The sequence below is a fragment of the Zea mays genome, chromosome 6, assembly GCF_902167145.1.
Source record: "Zea mays cultivar B73 chromosome 6, Zm-B73-REFERENCE-NAM-5.0, whole genome shotgun sequence".
Taxonomy (NCBI): Eukaryota; Viridiplantae; Streptophyta; class Magnoliopsida; order Poales; family Poaceae; genus Zea; species Zea mays.
The window spans coordinates 98,290,189-98,309,973 of NC_050101.1; the positions used below are offsets into that span (position 1 = coordinate 98,290,189).

At 43.9% G+C, this 19,785-nt stretch overlaps 3 protein-coding genes across 5 annotated transcripts; 2 read left to right on the forward strand and 1 right to left on the reverse strand.

The window, feature by feature from the left end:
• Positions 1 to 304: 304 nt before the first annotated feature.
• LOC103647298 (uncharacterized) lies at positions 305 to 2,759 on the reverse strand. 2 transcript variants are annotated; one of them, XM_023300405.2, is made up of 9 exons: positions 2,679 to 2,757; positions 2,550 to 2,573; positions 2,346 to 2,459; positions 2,180 to 2,260; positions 1,666 to 1,790; positions 1,401 to 1,581; positions 1,187 to 1,312; positions 698 to 1,075; positions 305 to 607 (listed from the first exon to the last, which is right to left on the reverse strand). In XM_023300405.2, the coding sequence occupies exons 1-9, from the start codon at positions 2,724 to 2,726 to the stop codon at positions 503 to 505; spliced, it is 1,182 nt and encodes a 393-aa protein (XP_023156173.1). In that variant the 5' UTR covers positions 2,727 to 2,757; the 3' UTR covers positions 305 to 502. The 2 variants fall into 2 exon arrangements, with proteins under 2 accessions (XP_023156173.1, XP_023156174.1); XM_023300406.2 differs by lacking the exon at positions 2,550 to 2,573 and having other exon boundaries at positions 2,679 to 2,759.
• Positions 2,760 to 7,276: 4,517 nt separating this feature from the next.
• On the forward strand, positions 7,277 to 9,273 carry LOC100273988 (uncharacterized). Its single transcript, NM_001148374.2, has 3 exons — positions 7,277 to 7,714; positions 7,848 to 8,095; positions 8,331 to 9,273. Exons 1-3 carry the CDS (start codon positions 7,696 to 7,698, stop codon positions 8,781 to 8,783), a joined length of 720 nt encoding a protein of 239 aa, NP_001141846.1. The 5' UTR covers positions 7,277 to 7,695; the 3' UTR covers positions 8,784 to 9,273.
• Positions 9,274 to 11,455: 2,182 nt separating this feature from the next.
• Positions 11,456 to 17,800, forward strand: LOC103629610 (adagio-like protein 1). Of its 2 annotated transcripts, XM_008650694.4 has the most exons (3): positions 11,520 to 12,042; positions 14,325 to 14,448; positions 15,534 to 17,800. In XM_008650694.4, exons 2-3 carry the CDS (start codon positions 14,411 to 14,413, stop codon positions 17,140 to 17,142), a joined length of 1,647 nt encoding a protein of 548 aa, XP_008648916.1. In that variant the 5' UTR covers positions 11,520 to 12,042; positions 14,325 to 14,410; the 3' UTR covers positions 17,143 to 17,800. The 2 variants fall into 2 exon arrangements, with proteins under 2 accessions (XP_008648915.1, XP_008648916.1); XM_008650693.3 differs by lacking the exon at positions 14,325 to 14,448 and having other exon boundaries at positions 11,456 to 12,042.
• Positions 17,801 to 19,785: the final 1,985 nt, after the last annotated feature.

Below are 19,785 nucleotides of genomic sequence, written 5' to 3' on the forward strand. Positions count from 1 at the left end.
TGCAAACTGGCATAAATGTCTGTGTAATTTGTCATAAGCTTTAACAGTTATGCAGCAAACTGACTGTACATATACTACGGTCAATAATTATATCGTGAACATGCATACGTCCAGATAGGTAATGCAGTTATGCAGCAATCTGACTGTACATTTATGCAGCAATCTGACTGTACATATGCAGCAATCTGACTGTACAAACATGCATAAGCCTTTCAATAATTATATCGTAAAATCCGGTCAAGAAACATGCATACTTCGGGGTTATTGACATAACAATATTGTACAGAAACCTGGAAGAATCAAATGCAAGAAACAGACATTACATTTCAAACACAGTTTGGAACAACATGCCAGTTTAGAAAAAAGCTGATCCCAAAGTTGTCAATGACATAACTAAGAAACGTCTACGGACTTTGGCCATAATATACACACATGACTGATCTGAAGTTTAGGGAACGATTGTATACAAAATATATTACATGACCAAACTAAACTACATCCTTTAGACCTTGAATCTTTGGATGTCTTGGAGCAGCGATAATGCTTTGTTCTTCGGGTGGAATGTGATGTAATGCAGCGCAAGAGACCGTATCTCACTGGTGTTGCCCTGCAATACAAAAACACTGAGTTAGTTATACCTCTGTTCCATGTGTTGCCATGGGCCAACTGTAGAATTAAATGGTAAATTTGTACGTACTGCTTCTATGTCTGACCGCAAAGATCCTTCGTCGCATTGATAAAATAGAATGTAACCCATGACATAAAACCCACAGTCATTTGATCCAGCTACCATGTTAGGACAATTTTGGCACAAGTCAATTGTGAAGTTACCAAACTTGGGAAAGCATGAACTGGGCCGCACATGTTGTATTGCTTTGTTTAATCTGCTCATAATAACCTTAGCCCAGGGTAACTTTCTGCCACCTGAGCCCAAATGTGCAAAATGATAGTCCTTCCATGTAGTTCCACCAAGTGTTGGTCCATATGGGTTGGAATCTAAAATATGAATGCACTTCTTGACCTTGTTGACAACATACAATGTCCAATGCCCCCTGCTTACCATGGGGACCATGATCTGGCCGTGTAAAAAAAGCATAAAATTAATAGGGTAACTTACAAAAGCATAACAATGTGATATGTTACATTTAAAAGGAATTGTGTTTGGATTATGAAATACGATTGTTACCGCTTTGCATTGGTCCAACTCATCTGTCTCAGGCAATGAATTGTCTAGAAGTGTGTGGAGTACAGATTCATCAAAAGGTTGAGGATTGCGACTGTGTCGTTCCTGTTCCTCAAAGTTGAGTATTGACTGCAATAAACAATATAAATGGAGTGAGTGTACTTGGGTTGATCTAATTTGTATATGAAAATGGTGTATGTAAGTTACAATAGTTTACCCCAACATTAACATCAAGAACCAAACTGTTCGAACTCATGGAAGTCTGCTGATTTTTTGCATCATGAATAACACATTGGATGAAACACTGCATGAATCCATTGTCGAGACACTTCCCATCGGCAAAAGATTCATATATGTCAGAACATGTCGCTGAATATTCACCATAATCTATTATGGTCCTGGTGAATTTTTTAAATCAATTAGAAAGGTGGCGTAAATCTACAAGCATATAAACAAATTTAGATTAAGTATGAATTTCGTACCTGCCGGTGTCAGATTGCAGACCACACAAATATTCGCGTAGAGCTAACACAGTTTGCATCTCCGAATCAAGAGAAGCCTGGCCAACCTGTGGAGTGTTTGTAGCTGGATCGGTTTCAACATAAACCTAAAAATATATATGAAAATATACATAAAACTCTGTGAACAATTTTGACAACTATAAAGAAAATGAAAATAACTGAGCTGACATAAAGTGGAATATACGTATGTGGAATGAAGTGTCATAAACTGGCATAAAATTAATGAGCTGCCATTACTGATACATATCAAGAGAAAGAAATATTCTTGCAAACTGCATAAATGAATGTGTAATTTATCATAGGCAGCTAGCAGTTATGTAAAAACTGCATGCACATGTACTCAGCATATATGTATATGTAAATGGGCATAACACTGATTTGTAAGATGCATAACCTATTTAGACTGTGAAGCATGGCTGTACAAAATCTGTGATAAGTTGAACACTACAAAGAAAATGTAAATTACTGAGCTGACATGTTCAGATGGAGTCTGATCAAAGCATGGACCACTGTCAGGCAAGTCTGTTTCTGCCACTTGTTGTACGCCGCCAGTAGACTAACAAATGATGGTATAAATGGATTACAAATTTAGTAAACTGCTAATGAGAATATAGAAAAAACACGAGGGGGTTTAGACATACCTTGATTTGCGGAGTCGCATCAAATATCGGCGCGTCAGGATCCATGTGTGGTGTTGCTTTAGGAGTGACGTTTGTATTGGTCGGCATGTTCTTGCCACCGTCACCATGTTTACCCTGAAAGAATTGTAATGGTTATATGCTATTTACATAAAACGATTAATACAACCCTAGAATGAAAAAATACAATGATTGTAAAAACATTACCACTGAGGTTGTAGGTGTTTTGTTCTGTTTCATTATATTTGTATGAACCAGTAGATCAATATCAGCTTCATCGGGACAACTTTCTAATAGTACACGAATATGCTGTTGCCTTAACAGTAATTCATGTACCTGTGTGTCTGTAAACTGCGTATCCAGCTGAGAAACTGGAGTAGACATATCGGGTACAGTTGGGGGGGCCGGACACGTACATCCTTCTGTACGTGTCATGTAAACAAATAAAACATTGTTAAAAATAATGGCATCAAAACCATATCGATAAATGATTGCATAACTTTTTTATATTGACGTAAATACATTAAACAGACTAACCAGCTGTCTGGGGAAGAATATCATCTGATTTTGATGTGGTTTTCTGCACATCATAAGCATCTTCGTTGTCACCCACCTCGGCACGGAGGACCTCATCAATTAACTCGCCAAAAACATCAGATAGATTGAATTGTTTCTCAACAATCTGCTGAAGAGTCTGTTTAATAACTGAACACGCCTTACCAACCTCCGCATCAAAATGTGACAGCTTCTCTATGAAACCCATGCGGTGGCGGGATGGAAGCTGATTAAGCTTGCTTGATATCAAATCCCTGATGAGCGGGAGTTCGATGTGAATTGAGTGCTGTCCAGATGGGTCAGGACGAGGAACATCAAAAGCGTTGGTCCTGGTCTTATGCTGTTGTAAATTGAAAATTATTAAGTAAATGTATAACATATAACTGGATATTATGTTGAAATTCTATGACAAACAAATATATAAATAGAATCATGCCTTGAATTGTGCATGAACGGGTGGTACATCTGTGTAGCAGGTCTCTGAGGAGCTTCGGAACTAAAAAAAATGTGTGAGATATGGAGTAAAACTAAAAAAAATGATTGACACATAAGAAAAAATACCGAGCAATGTCCAAATGCTTCTTCTCCTTTGCGTATCTTGCCCTTGTCAGCTCTTGTCAGGGCTTGAATAATATTCCTATCAAAGTATTTGATTCGTGGTGTTCCACGTTTGTTCAGGGGTGCCGCTGAGTCATGCAAATGATCCAAATAATACAACTGCAAAAGGCATAACATGAGTCATTATAAGACATAACAAAAGCATAAACTACGTGTATATGGATTTTGCATACAAGATTATGGGTACATGTAACAGACAAAAAAAGGATATGCTTACAAGAACAACGATGGAACATCCATAGATGGTTGTAGAAACGTTCGTAACGCTCCTGTTATGCCACTTCTTGGCAGCTTGGCATAAATCATTGAAAATAAGCTGGCACCAGTCAATCTGGTGGAAACGATCCATCTGCTCGGTTAAAAGAACCTCATGGTTCGTTATTCCCCAGCTGGCAGTAGGGAACAACAACCTATTGAACAATATCAAGAAAAAGCATCTGATGCTTAAATCATCGTCAGAACCTTTCCTCAAACGATCTTGTAGAGCTGTAACCCCCAAAATCTTCTTTCGATAGCCCAAGTTCAGCTCTCAAATTGTTGGCAACAACAGCTTCATCGATGCCCAATGCAGTTCCTCCCCCAGCATTCGGTAAACCCAAAATTAGGTGCACCGTATCCTTTGTTATTTTCAGCTCCTTTCCAGGGCCAGCTCGAATTGTCATGTCATTGGGGTCGAGCTTTTCCATCAGCCAAGCTAAGTGTGATCTGTTGCCGAGTGCGTCCAGTCTCATATCAAGAATACTAGAAAATCCCCTACGTGCAATTGCTTGTTGCTGTCTGTCATTTAATATCTGTATGCTTACTAACACATCTTGGGGGTTGCATCTGACGTTCAGCTTCTGCTGGGAAAATATATAAAATGAATATTGTAAACATTTACATGTGCATAATCGCAACACAATGTTTAACTCAGACATCAAGACAACATGATTTCACGCATAAAAAGGATATATTGCCATAGACATAAATATCTAACCTGTCGGGGTGGGGGCACTGCTTTCCTCCGCTTAGTGACTACCTTCTTCAAAACTTTCCCAGGGCTGTCGTCCAAGTTACGCTTCTTGGATGATGGCATAAAGTCATCATCCTCATCAGCAGCACGCCTTGTCTCAGGTCTAACAGTCCCCGCCGGAGCACGGGGTATGTCAACGCTGAAGCACTCCTGAGTAGACTGGATTATGATCCGTTTTGGATTGGAAGGTGGTCGGTCTACGTTCTTCATCACTGATGTTCCTACCAAAATGAAACAACACATATACATAAAATACGTAAAGGATCAAAAAAAAGATAAGCACAAAGTCAATTCAGATCAGTTCATGACCATACATTGCATAAATGTATCAACAAAGCAGCATAACACAATATTGTAAATTGCATAAACTTATGAGACTAACTTGATAAAAAAAATCTGCTCATATGCGACATCCAATTAATGTATAACCTGGTTATTTCGTTTGAGCTGGCCCAATTTGAACAGCATTAGGTTTTATGGCATAATGTATTGATGTATGGATCATACTTCTGTCAACAAATCAGCATAACACAATATTGTAAATTGCATAAACTTGTGAGACTAACTTGATCAAAAAAATTCTGCTCATATGCGACATCTAATTAATGTATAACCTGGTTATTTCGTGTGAGCTAGCCCAATTTGAACAGCAATAGGTTTTATGGCATAATGTATTGATGTATGGATCATACTTCTGTCAACAAATCAGCATAAACAAAATATTGTAAACTGCATAAAGGTGTGATAGATTGCATAGTATACATTTGTGTCTCCAATTAACTATAAATTTATAATGAATTGGTATTTGATAAATCAAGCAATTGGCAAAATAATAATGTGAACTCTATCTACGATTAAGATTGGAAGAGTTAAAGGTTGATGGCTTACCGGAATGTGGATGGGCCTGGAGGGCGGCTGAATCCGATACAGCTGTGCAGGGGACAACCCAACGCGACGCGGGGCTGTGCCAAATGCGTCGGGGACTCGACGTTGGGGACGGACCTCGCGACGGGGTAGGGGAGTCGGCGTTCGGCCGCCGCGGTGGAGAAGATCGAGGTCTCGGTCTCTGACGAGTAGGAGAACGCAGGGGCGGCACAACCGCCTCCTCGATTCCGGGGCCCTTGCCGGAGACGAAAAACAAGGCCACGGCCTGTGTGCGGCGGAGAAGGCGAGGGCGTGCGGCGGAGAAGGCGAGGGCGGGTCTCTGCGGGGGTGAAGGAGAATGCGACGGCGGGGGAAATGCGGGGGAGAATCTTAATGCGACGGCGGCGGTTAGTCTAGGGTTCGCCGGGCGCCGAGGAGAAGCAGCATACGGCGGCGGATTTGGCTAGGGTTCGGCGGGAGCGATAGTTACGGGAGAGCTGTGCTGAGAAAACGACGGCTCAGTTCCTTGATTCGTGGGCCCGGATTACGTAAACTGCCTAGATTGCGGGAACACGATCTTTTCGTGGGCCCGGATGCCGCGAGACGTGCGCACACCAAAAGAGTGTAAACGGTAACAAAAAGGAGCATAACTCGTATTTATAATTGACGTAACAGTGTATTACAGTAAACCAGTAAAGCGTGCGCGCCGGTCAGAGCACCTGGTCGGTGTCTGGTCGGGGCTTCCTGTAGTTAGAGAGAGCCCAGGGCTCTAAATACTATATATATATATATATAACCGATGTTGTTTGAGCCTTTAGACCACTTGTCATTAAGAGGGCCGGTGGTTAGAATAATCTCTTGCGCTGTAATTTATCGTCTACGGATGATACGAGGCTTTAGCTAACACACTAATGCATATTGGTCCGATCTTGGATTTCTAAATTACAGAATAAATACAGGTTCAACTTGGAGGAAAAAAAAACAAGATCCCGCAAAAACGGAAGGGATATACCCTCTTCTATTCCCACTCTATTTTCGGATTTTTCAGTAAATTCAAAAACGGATCAGATCTAATGTGTAACACGGGCCGAGACGATATTTTAAGGTTCCATTTTGGACCCTACGTGTGGGTGTGGGTGGCGAGACTGGGATGGGATGGGGTACTAGGCAGGGGGAAGTATTTGATCAAGGGCGCCCAGGAACTCGAACGCAGTCAAACCCGGTGAACGTTTAGGGTAGTGTTTGGTTGAGGAGTCAAGTAGAACAGAGCCGTTTCATGGTGTGCAGCCTGAGCCTGGTGTGCAGCACTAAGTCAACTAAGCAACTCAAGCGTGATTTGAATCAGAAAGAGGGGGTTGTTTTTTAGTTTAGTACCTGTGTCGGTGGGTATGGACGAATTAAACAAGATCATGGTTTTGAGATCCAGCCGTCCAAGAATACTGGGAAGGCAAGGGGCAGTGACGGAGAGCATGCAGCAGAGCAACATGTCCAAGTGCCCCCCAGGCTAAACACGCACACAAAGTAAGCGATCTGCAACGCACATGGAAGCCTAAACGGCAACTTACTTTTCTGATGCTGATCCCACAGTTGGGGACTGTAGTAGTGAGGATGGAGTGATGGACAGAGCCTAGGATTGATAGATAACTCGTGGCTGTGGGGCCCCCTGGTATCTTCAGATCTCTACTGCAAACTACAAGCATGTACTGGCCTGGCCTAGCTCATCTATCTATCAGATGTCTACCAAGTACAAAAACCCCCCCTGATATCTTTAATCCCGGCAAAACCTGCGTGGCATATCTGCTTCACATGTTCTTTAGGCCGGCTTCTTGTTTCATTAACCCAACCAGATTTGGCTCTCCGATTGGCCCGCTGGCTGCACTTTCCCTGATCTTTCCTCGAGCTCGATAAACAAATATCGACGCGCAGCGTGCCTCCCGCTAACTAAACGATCTCCACAGCTCCTCATCCTTCTGCGTTGCCGCCCTCGCTGTACCCTGCTGCTTACCCTTCAAGCCTGCCGACCATCGCATCATCACTAGCTTTTTTTCTTCACTTCTGCTCGGCGTCTCTTGTTTGCTGTTGGCTGTTGGCTTCATAAGCGCAAGGAAGGACGAGAGATAGAGCGACGAAGTATCTTGCTCGGAACTCTCCCACAGCTGGGCTCTGAGATGAGTAATGGGTTCTGAGGATAGAGCCGCGCGAGCTTCCTCCCGTTCTGCGTCCCTGCGACGTATGGGCACTGCCCGGGGGCTATGACCTGTAACCAAAGAAGAGGGAAAATGCGAGATAAGCAGCGGCTGGACCATGATAACCAGGGATGCAGGTGAGTAGATCTCTGGTTTCTCTTTGTTTGGTTCTTGGTTCACTGTTAGCTCATCAGTACCCATCATTCGCTTGTGATCGACTCAAGCTACAGCCGTAAACAAGTTACTGACCTTTCAGACTGGATGTTTCAGGTATGGCTGTTGATTTGCTTCGTGTTCACAGAATCCTCTCCACCCTGTTGGAGACAAAGGGGATAACCGTCACGAGATATATAGAAGGTAGAGGTAATACCCAGAAAACAACCGAATTGTTGCTGGAAGCTGGTGAGCAAGAGCTTTTACGCACCTGGGAAGACCCAATGGACGAGCAGTGCAAACAGGACAGCAAGGACTCGATTCGGAGAACAATCGTGGAGCATGATAAGGTCTTCAGGCAGCAGGTACGTAGCAAGCAGCACCATAATTTGTGAGGTATATTTGCACACATAGACGACGAGAAGCTAACAGACTGCTCCAGTTCTGTAATATATTGTAGCACACTACTACTTAGCTGCGTAATACCTCCATCTTTCTAGTGATAAGTTGACGACCAGTTGTTAGTCAGACCTAAGTTGTCTTGTCATCCATGCAACAAGAACTTTTGCATCTGATACTGATACTGCTTCTTTGCATCAGGTGCATGAGCTGCATCGTTTGTACCATGTACAAAAAACATTGATGGCTGAATGCGATAGCCATAGGTATCAACCGAGAGCAGAAGGAACTCATGAAGTGGTGCAGGGATCAAGGTCGAACCTCAAGTGCAGTCCTTCTACCTCAGGGACAAACCAATCTGCTCTCCTTGGTAATGCACAATACCCAGCTCCGCAGCAAGTACAAGAAGATTTGAGTCTCCATGAATGCAAGCCGGTGAACTGCCTCAGCCTCTTCGGTGAAGAAAACTCAGCAGCCAAAGAAAGGTTTCACGGGGAGAACCATAAATCAGTTGAAGATGAAAGCTGGAGCGCCGCTGTAGAGAGTGATCTTGACCTCAAACTGAGCATCGGCCCCAGCTCACATTCACCAGAAACACCGCGCTGGCTATTCTCAGGAAGCAGGGAAAGAAACCCTTCTGGCCAGCATCGATGAGAGCAAGCTAGTAAATATCTGATCATTCAGTTTGGGGGCAGGAGAAGCAAAACACAGCACACTAGAGTTTCATATGCTGAGAAAGCTGAAGCCTCCATTAAAAATGGCATGTGGATTTGTGGAAATACAGGTCTCAAGAAAAATACACTTCTAGCTCCTATGGCGGGCGCCTTGGCCAAAAACAGAAACAAAGCCCAGAAAGGCTTCCACCAGATTTCAATCAGAATTCTTTAGTATGCCAAAAATGTAGAACCTCAAAGGTCCCAATGCTTGCTATGGGTAGGATAGGACTGCACTAATGTTATGGCAAGTAAAGGATTGGTAACAATTCAGGTCTTGCTTGCCTTGTGCATAATTTTGAGTTTCAGAGCAAAAGTGATAAGAAAAAACATTAGGTAAGTATTGAATTTGAAAGAACCAAACAATCCCTTTCAGTTCTCATACACCAATAATTATATAGTCACATTCAGCAGTATACTTAGTGTTTTTCAATTACCCATCATGATTGATGTTTTGCAATTTGCATTTGTACTGTGGGCACTCCATGGTCCATGCTTTTAAGTATATATATATTTTTTCAAATCAGTGTGTCCACTTTTGCAATCAAACACTGACTTCCTCATTACCCATGCATTACCGAATAGATCTGTCACCAGATGTTTAGCTCTTCATTGCAAACAAAGATTGCCATCACTCAATTGCTTTGAATTCATAAGCAGTGTTCTAAGCTTTGCTCTGCTGTTCAGAGTTGACCTTCCTATATTGGAAACCAAGTCAGATAAATAAGCCGGACAAGGAACTGTTGTCGGTGAAGGTTTAGGCCTTGTTCGGTTAGCTCGGATTGTGGCTAGGAACTATTCCAACTAATCAATACTAGTACAAATAAACTTATCATTCCAACCGGAATGGTTGTCGTGGAACGGTTCTGGAGTAAACGAACGGGCCCTTAATGGTTTATTCACCCATGTTTATTTTTTTAACAAAATCCATATCATGCATTCACCAGAATCCACTGCATGAGCATTCTCCATCTTCGAAATGATGGGATCTCAAGTTGTCCCTGTCTATAATCTCGATGGGCCCAACTTTTGACACCAATCTTATAAACAAATGGCAGTCCTCACATATCCTTAGATTCTTTACTATCCTAATTGAGGATCTAGACTCGAGTTTGAGCAAATCCAAATGACAGAGCAAGCTTCTCACTATGACCCATTGACAACCTTTCTTTCTCTTCCTCACTTACGTTATAAACAACTGAACTAAGGACTGGCACATAACTTGCAAGATTCAATTTTGCCCGTAGCTCCAATAATCTTATTCTATATTTCATGCATCCATGGGTGTGTATTATCACCAGCAAAGAACCCGACCCGACAACTGCATTCCTCCCAAGACCATTCCATTCTACAATTCCCTGAACCCAGGCGTCTCGCCTCACCGCACCGAGCTGAGCAGATTGCACCGGTGAGTGAAGCTTCATCAATGGGCATGCCGGCCACCTCCATCTGCTCAAATGGCTCCAGTGCCTTCACTGGCATGGCATTCTGTGCATACGCCGTCACCATTGCCGTCCACGCCACCATATCCTTCACCAGAGCGCACACACCTCCTCAGCTGAACCCATATCACGGCTCCTAGAATACGCTGCCACAATGCTTGTACACGAAATGACATCCTTCACCGTCATTTCGTGAAACACCTTACCCGCGGCACCAACATCGCCGCACGCGACGTACGCACCGATCAACGAGTTCTCAACAAACCGATGCTTATCGGAGGAGCGACACCGGCCGTGGCGGACGCAGGTGAAGAGGCGGACGGTCTCCAGGCGCGGCTGAGTGAGGTGCGCGAAGCGGAGCAGCGCGGCGGCGAGGAGAGAAGAATACGGCGACGGCGTAGCGGCGTGCGCGCGGGCGGGCGGGAGCGGGAGCGCGGCGAGTCGGTGGAGCAGGCTGGAGAGGAGGAACGGGGCTGACGGCGACGGGAGGTGGAGGCGGACGAGGAGGCCGTGGAGGTGGCCGATGTGCGGGAGGGAGGACGAGGACGCGACGGCGGCGCGGAGTCAGGGCCGCCCCGCGCCATGGAGACGGACCGCGGACGGGCGTCGCGGGTTGGTTTGGAAACGAGCGGTTTGTCGTGGTCGCGGGAGCCGGCGCCGGGGCCGGGGCCGGGGCGGGCGGGCTAGGGATGCAAAATCCACTTCTGGGCTGTGCACGTCGGGGCCAGGCCATCGGCCGTTTCGGGCGGGCGACAGCGGGGCAAACGTGGGCCAGGCCCATCGTTTGCATGCATGCACGATTGCACGCCCCCGGTGTCAATCGCGCGCAAATTGAGCTTGGGGCTTGGGCCTGCTGGCCCCTATCTACAGGAGTTCACCTTCACCTATGTTTAGGAATGTAGATACGAATGTATATTACTCGTTTTATATTTGTTTCTATAGTTTCTTTTCAAATTTATATTATATATAAATATTATTGAGTTGTGTGGCATGTTAAGTATCTAAGTTTAAATATATGAGTCGTCTGATATTTAATTACTCGGTCTCGGATATAGATTGTGAATCAGATCTGTTGATTTGTACAGTAGAGTGACGACTGACGAGTGACGTCCGAATGCTACGGGCAGCATGCCAGCATCCGCAACAGCGAGCAACCAGACGAGCTTGATCCCATCCCAGCCGTCCACGTACCCTTCGGATACACCGCTGAGGCGGTTGATGGGCACTGTTCCCTTGTCTTTGCCGAAACAGCGAGGCTTCCTCCCAATTCCAATCCAAGCCCCAACTAACGACCTCCGCCCATTCCGCTCGCGGTTGCCTCCGCCTCCGCCTCCGCCTCCGCGCCTAACCCAATCCAGAGCCAGGGCAGGGCAACCAAACCCTAGGCCCTCGCGCTCGTGGTATCCATGGGCTGACCGCGTCCCGGTGGGGAGCCCGGATCCAGAGCTAGGGTTCCGTCCTCGGCGGCAACGCCATGGAGTGGGACAGCGAGTCCGACGGCGCCGGCAGCGTCGGCGTCGACGAGCAGGAAGAGGAGCAGGAGCAGGAGGAGGAGGAGGAGGAGCGGGGAGGCGAGGGAGGAGGTGGCGACGCCGGTGGGATGTTCACGCTCGCGATTGAAGGCATGCTGCGCGCGTCAGGTCCGTGCGGGCTCGTCGTCACCGACGCGCTCGAGCCCGACTGTCCCATCATCTACGCCAACCGCGGCTTCGAGGAGGCTACGGGCTACCGCGCCGAGGAGTTTCTTGGCAGGAACTGGTCTGTACCACCTTATTCCATATATGCTTCCATTTCACATTCGTCACGCAGCCAGTTTCATCTGGTTGCAAGGACTGCTCTGTGCCACTTAGAATCGTACAAATATTACCGTTACTTCTTTTTGTTAGCTATATGTTGTAAGCATCCGCGGTCATGATTTTGTTTCTTACAGTAACGAGCTTAGACTGGTAGGTGCTAATTTTAGCTGTTAGAGTACACTTCCTTTCTGTGAAATAGCAAGTGGCATCCTCTTGCTATTGTTAGGTGCAAGGGTTGCTACCACACAGAATAGTACAAAACGCAGTGTTACTTTTTTTTTTGTTTGTTTTGTCATGGTTCCCGTTTTGGTGATCGGGTACTGGAAATGTGGTTAGAATAATAGGTATTTAGCAGGAGAATTGGCATTGCTACCTCATCTCGTGCCCTTTGCTCTCAATTTGTTACACAGCAATTGGATTTGGCTGCAAGGTGGGTATGTGCCACTTAGAGCAGAGCTTACAGTTATTTCTTTTGTTAGCTACACTGCAAGCATCCTTTGTCGTGATTTTGAGTGTTAGAGGTGAGCTTAGAATGGGAGGTGCTCAGCTGAGGTGTTGAGGTATTCTTCCTTTCAGCAAAATAGCAAGTGGCATCCTTTTGCTACTTTTACGTGCAACGATTGCTGCCACATAGAATCGAGCAAAACATAGTATTGCTTTTCTGTTTGTTTTGTCATGGGTTTCTGTTTTCGTAATTTTAAGTATGGGAAGGTGTTTGGTTTGCTATTGGAACACTCCACTTTGAGTGAACTACTGAACTGGAAAGTAGTAACTGGAATGTTCTTAATTTAGATGTTATAATTCTTTTTGTGTATTAGAAGGGAGTTTATACTGGAAGGTTTTTGATTTAGTTTTTATAAGTCTCTTCCTTCCAGCGAAATAGTTAGTTGATTCCATTTGTTACTATTAGGTGCAGTGGCATCCATTTCAGCAAAAATATAGTATTGCTTTTTTTTTCCTGTTTTGTCATGGGTTCCTGTTTTGGCGATTTTGACTATTAGAAATGTGGTTAGAATGGTAGTTGTTTGGATTTACTGTTACTTTAGCTAGTAGAAAAGCCTTCCCCGCTAGCACTGTTTGTGTTAGAAGTGAGCAGACTGAAATATGAAGTGAGATCCATTTTTCTATTGTTAGGTGCAGGTGGCATCCATTTCAGTGAAAGCGGACTATTCCTTTTTTTTGCCATGGGTTCCTGTTTTTGCAATTTTGTTCTTTCCATTTGAGTATTAGAATTGCTGTTAGAATGATACGGTTTTGTTTTTTCTGTAACAAGACATGCACTTTCAGCAAAATGGAAAGTAGTGACATCCTTTTGCTACTTTGGGCATCCTCTCTACTGTTGTTCATTTAGATGGTATAAAACCTGTTTGTGATGAAATCACAGCTCTCCAAGTAGCTCAGCTGGTATGTATGCTGCACGAGCACGAGTAAATACTACAGGCAACAAGCAACTAGACAGACTTAATCGCATCTCAGCCAGTCCATGTACCCAACGGTGTAGATCCCCGCATCAGATTCTTCCAGCAAACAGGGAGTAGGTTGACGAATACTGCCCACTTGTCAGCATCGTCTCACTCCCTGAGACAGCAAGGCATCCTTCCACCCAAGCCTGAACCCACCACTTCTGCATTGAAGGCATGTGCATGCCTAGGCCGTGCGAGGTGGTGCGAGGTGGTCGTCGTTGATGCACTCGAGCCTGACTGGCCCATCATCTAAGTCAACTGCAGCTTCGAGGAAGCCACAGGTTACCGCGTCCAGGAGGTGTTTGGCATGAACTGGTTGCCTGCTATTTTATCCCATATGCTTTCCATTCAATTTGTTACACACTAATACCAATTGGTTTCAAGGACTCGTCTCTGCCACGTAGAGTCGATAGTTCTTTGTTAGCTAATACTCCTAGGTTTTAAGTATCTGTTCATGTTGTTCTGATTTTGAGTATTACAAGTGAGCTTAGACTGGGAGGTTCTCAGTTTAGCTGTTGGAATACTCTTCCTTCAGAAAAATGGAGTGGCATCCTTTTTTTAGTTGCAAGGATTGGCTTTGCTTAGAATCAGGCATCTGATTGTGCAGACTGCAGAGTTTGCTTAATTGATCTATTATTAGAATCATGTTCTGATTCTTTTTACTCTAGATTAAAATCAAGTCTATTTATTCTAGAGTAGAATTACATAACCATATATTTTTCAAGCATGTGAGTTATCTTTGATACTTCTCCATTACAACGATTTCATTCTACTATTTTAGGATTGCTTGGCATGATACCATACTACTGATTACAAAGAAAACCATATGCTTGGCTTTAGCTGGCATGATATTGCTGTTTTGAGGTCATGTTCTTCAATATTGTTTCGAGAGAGAAATATCTAAGGTAAGTTAGCACTTCAGATGTGAATCAATAGATTTATTTCTAGGAAAAGAAAATGACGGATCTGATTAGTCGAGGGTTTATGTTTAGTCAGTCGGTGAAAGGGCCTCTAGCGTAATAGTTAATGCTTCCGAGTAGCACCTCCAGGTCCCGGATTCGATCCCCCTCGGGGGCGAATTTCGGGCTTGATTAAAAAAATCCACTCGTTATGCCCCGCTCGCTCTTGGGGATCGATATTCTGCGCGTCACCCTCCGGCTGGGCCGTTGCAGAGTGGGCAGTTGACTCAGCCCGTTAGTGATGGGGGGCTAGGGTTCAGGGGTTTTCTCGGCCGAGAGCCCGGGACCATGTATCGGTTTCTTCTTAATATAACACAAGGAGGGTTGTCTTTCCCTCCCTGGCCGAGTTTTTTTATATGTTTAGTCAGTCTTTATCTGTGTAGTTTGCTGGAACAATTTAGTAATTAATGATGGAACAGTTGATATTTGCTGTAGGTATTGTCATGGGCTAAAGTTCTTTTTCCACCACAGTTAAAGTTAATAGAGTTCTTAGTTTTAGAAGTACCACCAAATACAAACCCCTACCAATGCCACTAAGCACAAAGGGCTCAGAATGGCTGGGTCCAACCTTACAAGCAATGCAAGCCAACATAGGGTGCCAGACAACCTTAGTTCTATTGACAGTGCTTATGGCGTATGTTGCATGGTACTTTGGTTTTTGTGGTTGGCAGATCCTGTCTGCATGCATCTATCATCTATGTTTGTTTCATAATTTTTCTGAAGGGAACGTATCCTATGCACACAACTCATCCGTGCACATATGCACATATTAAATCTGGACCCTTCATCTAATAATCAGCGGCTGAACTTGCACCTGAGTGTGGGGGAGTGGAGTGCCAAAGGGTTTTTCTGTAAATATACCAGCCATTGATTGTTGGACGAAGGGTCTAGATTTAATATGTGCATATATACACGGATGGGTCATGTGCATAGAATATGTTCCCTTTCTTAAATTATGCCACAATAATACAATATAAGCTATGTAATTTATTTATTACTCAATTTACTGTGCTGTTTATTATCTCTTTCAGTCGATTCCTGCAGTGTAGAGGGCCATTTGCTCGAAGGAGACATCCCCTAGTTAATGCTGCAGTGGTTTCAGAGATTCAAAGATGCATAAACAACAGCATTGAGTTCCGTGGCGATTTATTAAATTTCAGAAAAGATGGATCGCCACTGATGAACAGGTTGCATCTGACCCCTATATATGGAGATGATGAAACTATAACCCATTATATGGGCATCCAGTTCTTCACTGATGCTAATGTTGATTTGGGACCATTGCCCTGTCCAATGACAAAGGAACCAGTGAGGTCAACACGGTTTGCTCCAGATAACTCATTTCGACCCATTTCTGCGGGGCCAGAGCACAGCAATTTCTGCCGGGAATATTCTAGCCTCTTCCAGTTAACGGATGAAGTGCTTTGCCAAAGTATACTGTCAAGGTTGACACCAAGAGATATAGCATCTGTGAGCTCCGTGTGCAGGTGCTTGTATCATTTGACAAGAAATGAAGATCTCTGGAGAATGGTTTGCCAGAATGCTTGGGGTAGTGAAACTACTCGAGCTCTTGAGACGGTGCCCGCTGCAAGAAGGTTGGGCTGGGGACGTCTGGCAAGAGAACTGACCACCCTGGAAGCTGTTGCCTGGAGGAAATTGACAGTTGGGGGTGCAGTGGAGCCATCTCGATGCAATTTCAGTGCCTGTGCCGTAGGGAACCGTGTTGTTCTATTTGGTGGGGAAGGTGTTAACATGCAGCCGATGAATGACACGTTTGTATTGGATTTAAACGCTAGCAATCCAGAGTGGAGGCATATAAATGTGAGTGCAGCTCCTCCAGGTCGCTGGGGCCATACTCTGTCATGCTTAAATGGCTCTTGGTTGGTTGTTTTTGGTGGATGTGGAAGGCAGGGTCTGCTTAATGATGTATTCATGTTGGATTTGGATGCAAAACAACCAACCTGGCGTGAGATACCTGGAGTTGCACCCCCAGTTCCACGTTCATGGCACAGCTCCTGCACTTTGGATGGGACGAAGTTAGTAGTTTCTGGTGGCTGTGCCGATTCAGGTGTACTTCTCAGTGACACATATCTTCTTGATGTAACCATGGATAGGCCAGTTTGGAGAGAGGTTCCTGCATCCTGGAAACCGCCTTCTAGGCTGGGGCACTCAATGTCTGTCTATGATGGTAGGAAGATCCTGATGTTTGGTGGTCTTGCTAAGAGCGGCCCTCTGCGGCTCAGGTCTAGTGATGTGTACACAATGGACTTAAGTGAAGAAGAACCTTGCTGGCGATGCCTCACTGGTAGTGGAATGCCTGGGGCTGGAAATCCAGCTGGCGCAGGTCCACCTCCTCGCCTCGATCATGTTGGTGTGAGCCTGCCAGGTGGAAGAATTTTGATATTTGGTGGCTCAGTGGCAGGTCTTCACTCAGCATCACAGCTTTATCTGTTGGATCCAACTGAAGAAAAGCCGACCTGGAGAATTTTGAGTGTTCCTGGGCACCCTCCCCGATTCGCCTGGGGCCACAGCACCTGTGTTGTTGGAGGAACAAAAGCGATAGTGCTTGGTGGACAAACTGGGGAAGAGTGGATGCTTACAGAAATACATGAGCTCTCTTTGGCAAACAACTCAGTCTGAGTTCATGGTGGACAAACCGGGGAAGAGTGGATGCTTACAGAAATACATGAGCTCTCTTTGGCAAGCAACTCAGTCTGAGTTCAGGGTGGCCAAACCGGGGAAGAGTGGATGCTTACAGAAATACATGAGCTCTCTTTGGCAAGCAACTCAGTCTGAGTTCAGGAATGGTTCTTAGTCATGCTCCTTGCAAACTAATTGCGGCTTCTTATGCGACCTGAAGCTTGATTGCCTTCACCTTCAGAGTATCATCTGGCAGCTACATGGCTTTACTTGGGAGATGAAATGGTTTTCACTGGTTTGCTCGCTTTATGTAGGCAGAGGGTAGCGATATGTTCATTTTTATTGCCGTTTGCTTGGCCTTCTTTTTACCAGATAATTACAGTTCATAAGCTACTATTGTGGAATGAGTACCAGATTTTATATGTATTCTCAGATGTTTCCGACTTGCAATATGTTAGGAAAACAAAGGACTACCTTGTACATAGTTTAAGCTTTTGTTGTACGGTACATGGAGACCTTGATGCTGCTGTCTTGCGGCACAGGCGCACAACTGCTGAGATGGCGTGATGTAAGGTGATCACCGATCGACCATGTTTTTGTGCAGAACTTGTATTATGCAGAAATTTCATCCCGCTGAGCTTGGCTCGGTATCGGTTTACTTGTCTTCTTAGAGATGCAATGGGTACCCGAAATCCGATAGGTTTTTACCCCATTAGGGTACGGGTTTAGATCAATTTTCATACCCATGGGTTTGTTAATGAGCATAAATCTATACGTAGCGGGTTTATGGGTACGGGTTTGTTCCTATAGTATCCAAACCCGTGAACCTGTGGGTTTTTTAAAACCGACCAAACCTAGTGCATATTATCATTTTATTTTATAAACAAATAACAAACTTGTTATTCCTTATTTACTTCATAATTTTTATCAATTGGTGAATGTATTAGTAGTCGGTGAGAGTGTTGCTTGCTTGATATTATAGTTTTTACTAGCGTTATATATGTGGTGGATGAATAACTTAGTACAAGGTCACTTAATTATACAAATTATTTGTATTTCATTCTCTCTACTAATAACTTTTATACCAAATCATGAACTCGTTGTTCATTACATAGATTTTGGATCATGATATCATTAATCATTACGATACTTATTGATTATGAGAAGAACAAGTATATTGGAGATGAAACCCGCGGGTAACCATGGGTACTCGTTAACCCGATGGGTACGGGTTTGAACAAAATCTCAAACCCGTCAGGTTGGGTGAAGTCTTGATGTCCGGCCATTCTGGGTGAGTGCTGGTCCTTGCCCTTCTTCATGGATTAGTTGCCTGACCTTGGCTTGTGTATCACTAGTGTATGAAGCGCGCACATGCGCGCATGGCGAACTGTTTAGCGTTATTGTATAATGTATGATGATTATATGATTGACAGTGAGTAAATTAGGATATAAGGGTAAAGACAAAGGAAACCAGGATCAATGTATAAAAGAGTTGCACATTGTGCAGAGGTGATAATTATAACAGGTACGGTAGTTGCATAGTCAACCGACTTGTTCGTAGGTTTGTACAAACTTATATATTACATCATTAGCGGTTCAACGACGGGAGATCTGTTAAATATATACAGCACCGCTAAAGTTTCAGCAGGTTGGTTATATATACACAAAAGCATTCATGCTCCAAAAGTGATGATTCGTCCCAAAAGTGATGATTCTCGTCATAGTACCTGTGCAAAAAAAAGGTCAGCGTCAGTTGTTAAAGAGTCTTTAAGCTGTTGTGTCTTTTTTGTATGGCTATGAGAAGAATACTTTGATTATATTGATTAGAAATTATGTATACAACAGGAGAGTAGATGGTGTAATACCTTCATGAGAACATCGTCAGATCGTTGATGATCTAATGATTAAGGTTGTGAGGGTATGTAGAACCTAGCTGTGTACTCTTGATCCTATGTGTTTGTTAGTGTTAGTATGAATCAGGATTGATACCTGCAGAATTTAAATAGTGTTTATGATTTGGCTTCAAATTTTTTTTATAGATACATACTTCTTAGGAGGTGATGTGAGGCTGTCTTTATTGAGCTCAGCTGAAACCTGTTCATCAACCTGTAAATAAGTGGATAAGAATTGTCAAGTAATATTGCTTGTATAAAATAAAAGTGAAGAAATCATTTTGGGGCCTTTTTGGCAATGTTCTTCAAACTATTATTGTATGGCATACTTTGCCTTTCTTATTTTATGGCATTGCCATACAACATTGCCAAAAAGGCCATACAACATGTGTAGGTGATTACGGAAAATAACCTTTTCTATTTTCGGGGCTAAGAAGTGTATAAGAACTGTCAAGTAACCTTTCAAAAAATAAGTGTCAGCATGAAACTGTCTTTCCTATTGTATGGCATATTTAGTCATAACCTATCTCAGTCGTACATCACTAAACTGACATGGAATAACATACATATATTTGATAGTTAAAAAGGGAAAAGTTTGCCATAGGTTAAGAAACACAGGATATTAATTTGTATATATTGGTGGGTCACACAGTTGCTTTGGAATCATATAGTGTACTAAACAGACTTAGCGAACTGATCACTGAGTCCATTTTGGTCTATTTGATGATTATCTATCAAAGTCACCCATATG